Source organism: Glossina fuscipes, unplaced genomic scaffold (assembly GCF_014805625.2).
Source record: "Glossina fuscipes isolate IAEA_lab_2018 unplaced genomic scaffold, Yale_Gfus_2 231, whole genome shotgun sequence".
NCBI lineage: Eukaryota > Metazoa > Arthropoda > Insecta > Diptera > Glossinidae > Glossina > Glossina fuscipes.
This window is the reverse complement of record NW_023998574.1, coordinates 192,740-198,930: the sequence shown is the minus strand read 5'-3', so window position 1 is coordinate 198,930 and position 6,191 is coordinate 192,740. Positions and strand designations below refer to the sequence as shown.

The 6,191-nt window shown below is 34.9% G+C and overlaps 2 protein-coding genes across 4 annotated transcripts in view; both read right to left on the bottom strand.

The window, feature by feature from the left end:
- Positions 1–1,659: 1,659 nt before the first annotated feature.
- Positions 1,660–2,107, bottom strand: LOC119642596 (probable RNA helicase armi). Its single transcript, XM_038041787.1, has 2 exons — positions 1,909–2,107; positions 1,660–1,827 (listed from the first exon to the last, which is right to left on the bottom strand). Exons 1-2 carry the CDS (start codon positions 2,080–2,082, stop codon positions 1,660–1,662), a joined length of 342 nt encoding a protein of 113 aa, XP_037897715.1. The 5' UTR covers positions 2,083–2,107.
- Positions 2,048–6,191, bottom strand: part of LOC119642599 (upstream stimulatory factor 1-like) — a 7,996-nt gene continuing 3,852 nt past the window's right edge. The window contains exon 6 of one of the 3 annotated variants that reach the window (XM_038041790.1): positions 2,048–2,431. The gene's annotated coding sequence lies outside the window, so the exon portion shown is untranslated. Of the gene's footprint in view, positions 2,432–2,849; positions 3,014–6,191 lie in introns of those variants that run through there. The other 2 variants (XM_038041791.1, XM_038041792.1) reach the window with 2 other exon arrangements.

Sequence of the window (6,191 nt, the reverse complement as noted above, 5' to 3'; positions counted from 1 at the left end):
GTCCAAGTCACCGCTTACAGCCGCAGATTTTTGTTCCAATAATTCATATAAAATATTTTCATGTTCCTGCAACGAAGGACTTCTAAATAAACGTTCTCCTTCAATGGCCAGAGCAAAATTTACCTTTAATTGTCCTCTTACTGCTGCTAGTTCACAGAAGGGATTTCCACATAAATTTAGCGTACGAATAAATTTCATTCTATGAAGTTGTTGAGTGCGATTATCATTTAAGAAGAGATATTGCAATTTACTCATTTTCATTTATATATGCCGTTCATAATTTCGCTTCTGCAATAATCAATTCGGATGAATTTTTTCTTGGTTCAAAAAACCGATAAGAAAAAAGAAAAACATAAAATTGACTTTTTTCAAATGTGTTTTTCAAAACGATACAATTTTTGAAAGAAGCATTATTATTACATTATATTGTTAATTTATTTTTTGCAATGAATTGCCTAACTTTTTTTATAAAAGCCACCTAAGGAGAATAGTATAATCAAATTATTAGTATATATAACACTCACACAGAAAAAGGCATCAGATATCCCTTAAAGCAAATGTAGTTTTAAATGTCTATCATCTCGGTGCAGTCTAAAAGGCCTTTTTTTGGCGGGTAAAATTTCAAAATATTTCTGAATTTTTCCACATTTTCATCTAAGATTTGGAGCAAAAGTCTGTCAGAGATGCATAAATGACAAAATATAACTCATTTTAAGTAATACTTCGAGGTGATAAGTATCCAATGTTCGTGAAGTTTTCCCACTTGCTTCTATTTATTGCCTAATTTATACAATCATAAACATTATATGCACTTGCCATCGATTTAAAAGAAAAAATTGCAATGAATGGATTTAATAGCAAAGTCATTTCAAACGAATCTAGTACAATTCTTAAACAGTTTGAAAATGTTGATCAGTAACGGCAATGACCAGCTGCAGTATCTTGGAAGCCAATTCAAAGTTGGCATACGTAAATCCAATTGATTAATATTGCACGTATTTTCTCTTCCATATTCTGTTGTTATTTAATTTTGTTGCCAAAAATTTATAAAAATACAAACAAGAACTCGACATAACGGTTTGCAGGGAGAAAAGAACACGAAATTACTCAGTTGTTCATAGCTATGAATCGTTTTGAACAGTTTGCTGTCAAAGTTTGAAAATCCAAGTAAAATCGAATCCAAATTTCAAACAAAATAAATTAGAACAATTTTTATTGTTTTAGGTTTTAAAAAATACATTAACTTTTATAAGAAAATAAAAAAATAGTCTTATTTTTGTTTATTAATTAATGTTAAGGACTGAATATTGAGGCCAAAAATAACTTAATTATCTTGATTGTTACCTGTCCCCTCGGCTAGTTTTGATGGGTCAGACAACGTTGCTGGCAAGTCACAACCGAAGTAGGCATCATTATTGACGCAGTACTTCATAATCGTGCGCCAACGAGAATCCAAAAGGGAATAGGGGTTGCAGTATATTACAACAAGGTCGAGATATCGCCGCGTTGATGAAATATAATGCATCGTGGGGCACATCGGTACATATATGCTCCTTGCTTGATCTCACTGTTGAAATTAATATTATATCGCGTTCCTACAAAAAACCAAGCAAAAGCAACAGTAGTGTTAATTCCAACATTAGTGTAATTTTACGAAGGTTATACCTGTCCTTGGAATATCTCCACAGAACCAATTTTAGGCATTGCTACATCGGCATCAACAAAAAGGTCGCACAAATGTTTAACCTGTTTCATGTACGGACTTATGATGCCAATAGATTCCGGTTTAATGTTATTACGATGCAATTTAACTGCCATTAGAAAGACCTTCAAAAATGAAATATATGATACGAAATACTAGAGAGATGGGATAGAAGGGATTGTGCGTTTAAACTAAAGTCAACTTACTTTCTTCGCTTCGTAATGAAAATACCACGACAGTGAGTCTTTTTCCTGCATATTTTCACTACTTATTCCGCAGAAGAATATGCCATGTGTTTTGGGTCGATTTGGTGATTGCGGCAGTATATCGTCAAGTTGCTTCAGCATTTTAGCTTGTCTAGAATTCTCTTCTCTTATCATTGGTACCAGTTCCGCATTGTAAAACAGTTCATCATAAACATTAAGTATGGCAACGACCGGTAATTGTAGAGTAATTTTGTAACCAGGCGAAGGTCAAAACCACATGTAAGGGGAAACTATCAACATTTCTTAAGTATGGAGCACGCGAAATAATTCTCTCCGAAAATGATAGCGAAAAACCGCGTTCACAAGCACATCTGTTTATAACGACTGCTTGCAATTGATGGGGATCTCCAGCAAGGATTACCTTTTTAGATACTTGAGCAACAGCAACCATATTTTCAGCTTCTGTCATCAGTTCATACATGCGTAAAATGATTGGCTGGAAAACCCATTTGTAAAAAATTTCCTAGGGTAGCGCAAGTATAAATCGTTAATCGATGGCGCCCTAAATACTTCATTTGAAATTTTAGTTTGAGTCCGGACTCAGTCACAATCATATCATCCTTACAGGTGTCATCTACGCCAATATCTCCTTTTGCGCAATACCGCATCAAATGCTCTGATATAAGTTCTTTTTTGACTTGATTATAGGACACTAGAAGTATAAGCTCACCGATTTTGAGTAAATTGGATTCGATCAAACGGGTCGTTATTAAATCAGCAGAGCTATACGTTCGTTTTCTATTCGTATAATTACTATGTCATTTTCACCTTCATTACTTACAACTGTATTTTCCCTGTTGTGTTTCCTTCTTTCGGGACTTTATTTAAACTTAGATCGCCTTCCTTTTTCAGGATTCGATTTGAATTTTCTGGTTCTTCTTAACTTTTCTGATGTCGATGGGAAATTTTCGTCGTCCTGTTCCATTTTTTCACTTCGTTTTTTAATGGGCTATTTCTTTTATAAATGCCCACTTGGAACGTTGAGGTAACACACTAAAATCCAGTTTTCATAGCCCATATGTTGTACTAAAAAAGTGCAGTAAAACTTCAAAGAGTACATTTTTCTTAATAACCCATGAAGCTTACATCATTTTAGAAATCTTGATAGAAAGTAGGCTAATAATATTAATATCTAATATTTTCTCTCATTTAATTTAAAACGAAGAACTTAAGGAACTGAGGAATTCCAGCGATGTGTTAAATTTATTCGATAAATGAATCTGAAAGTTTACGGTACATATACTCATTTAATTTTTTTTTACACCTTTTTAACTTGGTTGCACTTTCTCATAATTTTTGCAAACAGCTGCAAATTTGTGTGCAAAGGCGGTTTTATGTATCAAACAATCGCTGTTCTTCTTAGTTTTGAAGATTCATCATCAAGTGACACTTCGAGGAAAGCCAGTACCGAGCATAGATTCCACATTTCGTTCAATACAAATTGCTGCTTTAGGGTAAAAGCGTTGTTTGGATTTTTGGATTTAAACTTGCTAGTGCAGCCAAGCGTTTATTCTCAATTTATAAACAACCATTTGGTTGCGACTTGGTTTATTTTCAATTTATAAACAACCATTTGGTTGCGACTCGGTTTATTTTCAAGAAGAAAAGTGCATATTGGAGGTGGAAAAACCACACAAGGGATAAGTGTAAGTACGAAAACAGTGTGTGTTAATTATTAAAGTAATTGTTGTAAAGAAAAAGTAGAAAATTGAGAATGAGGTATTGTTTCTTTTATTAAGCCCAATGGACAAGTCCGTATCTGTAGAGATTATGAGTTACTATCAATAAGTACTTGTAAGATGATAAATATACGTTGACATTGATAGAAGGATTGTTCGCGTCTTTGCAAGGTAAAGTGTATACAAAATTGAATCTTGCGAATGCAAATAATCAGTTAGTAGTGAATGACAATTCATGAAAGCTATCTACGTGGACCTTACATGTAGGCGTATTCAAGATGACCCGTCTAACTTTTATAGTCAAACCTGCAGATGTTATTTTTCACGCGACACAGGTTGTATTATCGTGGATCATGTCAAAATTTATTCCTAACTTTGCGAAAATAATGACTACTCTTTATGAGAGTGAAAAATTTAATGGTCCAAAACATGTCAAAATTAGAGCTTGTTGAGCATTTATTTACTTGCAGAATATATTTATTATTATTATTATTACTATAAACTTAGTCAGAGAATAAATTCTAAGACTAAAGTCTTAAAGCACTAGCATCTAAGGCTTTCGGCTTTATTAAAAACTCTACCGCACTTGAGATTTGAACCCACGACCATTGAGTTGGTAGTCGAGACTCTTGCCTACTCGGCCACTCAGGCGGATAGAATATATTTAAAAAAAAGACTTATCATAGTAATCAATTGTAGGTCAGAGTGAGATAACAACCCCTCTCATATTTTCAAATTTGAATTTCCTTCATTAGTCGTTTTCATTTGGCAAATTCGCGTACTTAGAGATGTCCTTATTCGCATTTCATTCACACTTGATACAACGCGTCATCTCTGCAAACGGCAGCTGGATAATTTTTGTGTTTACCGGTGTTAGTGAAAATAAGGAAAAAAAAGAACTTGAAAGATTAATTCTCGCGATTCAAGAAAGTATCAGTCCGATGATCCCTCACAATCTTATTGAAGAATTTGAAGAAAAAGTGTCTGTCTGTGCTACTTCTTGCCCCGTTCGAGCATACAGTACTGCGAGGAAATCCGCTGGGGTTCTTTCTCAAGTTTCAACATGATATCCTTTTTACAATATAATATTCAAAGTGTCGGACGTAACCTATCTTTTCTAGATTTTTACTTAAACTCAAACAAGATTGATTTTTGTATCTTAAGTGAAGTTTTTCTGAAAGATGAAAACTGTTTCGAAGTTAAAGTTTCGAATTATGCCTCAGCCACCAAATGCCGATATGATGGCTATGGTGGTGTTAGTATATTAGTTAAGAAAGATGTCAATTTCAGACGTATTTCCTATAGCTCTGCCGTTGGCATCATCATCATCAAAACCATCAACATGAAACCGAATCTTTTCATAGCCTCATGCTACTTTCCACCCAGTCTCGATGTGCAAACCTTTCGTGATGAGATTCAAAGATTATGCGATTTTCTTGACGGTGAACAAAATGTGATTCTAGCTGGAGATTTCAATGCAAGATACTGCCTGTATGGCGATCAAGTCTCTACCAACAAAGGCAAAATCTTTGTAAATGCCATCAATTTCAGCAGTTTCAGCGTCTTAAATAACGGCAATACTACTTTTCACTGGAACTGGAGTGTTCGCACGGCGAGCAGTGTCTTGGATCTAACTTTCTCGAATTCGACTATTTTATCTTTCAACTGGAACACGTCCAACGTTTCCATTGGCAAAAGTTAGCACTCTCCCATTTTATTCCACAGCTGTAACAATTCCATTAAGAAAATAGAAAATTTCATTTCACGCAACTTCCTTATGGACCGTCTGTCTAAAGTTGATTTATCATCAATTCAAAGTGCCTTTCAGTCTATGATCATGTCTGCTAGAACAAACTTTCCTGACGTTTAGTCCTTCTCACCTGAACTTTGGTGGAACCCTTCCCTGTCAACACCTTTCCTCAAATACCAAGCTGCAAGAAAAAAAATGAGTAAATATGCCAATCCAGCCAACTACATTGAATATATGAAAATACTGAAAGAATGGAGGTCTGCAGTTAGAAAGGCGAAAATTGCACATAGATTTGTGTGGTAACGGCAACCCACGTTCCTTGTGGAATTATATCAATGGTCATCGACATTCTAGTCGAAAATTAAGCGGTTGTGCTGTATGGAAAGACCGTGATAATAAAAAATACTTAGATATGCTCAAAGGCTACATTCCAATTGTTAATCCTATTACAACGCCTTCAATTCCTTTTAGTAGTATCAGTAACACACCCTTTTCATTGCATGAGCTAATGTATGTTTTACATTCCAGAAAGAGAGCTACTGCTGCAGGTTGTGATGGAGTCAAGTATGACATGCTCAGAGCACTGTCTGGAGGAAGCTTTAGCATGCTTTTGCATTCAATTAACAACTGCTGGTCCACCAACTTTATACCCTCTGATTTGCGTTGCATCAAATTAGTTCCCATTCCCAAACCAGGTAAAGACTTAAATGATTTAAGTTGCTTAAGACCAATTTCACTAAAATCTGTATTCATAAAGACCATCAACCTCATGGTTAAGGAGAGACTAACTGCTT

Coding starts and splice junctions, on each gene's coding strand:
- LOC119642596 (XM_038041787.1), bottom strand. CDS start 2,082: ATGATAAGAGAAGAGAATTCTAGACAAGCTAAAATGCTGAAGCAACTT. Junction 1,828..1,908: donor TTCATTACGAAGCGAAGAAA/GTAAGTTGACTT, acceptor TCATTTTTGAAG/GTCTTTCTAATGGCAGTTAA.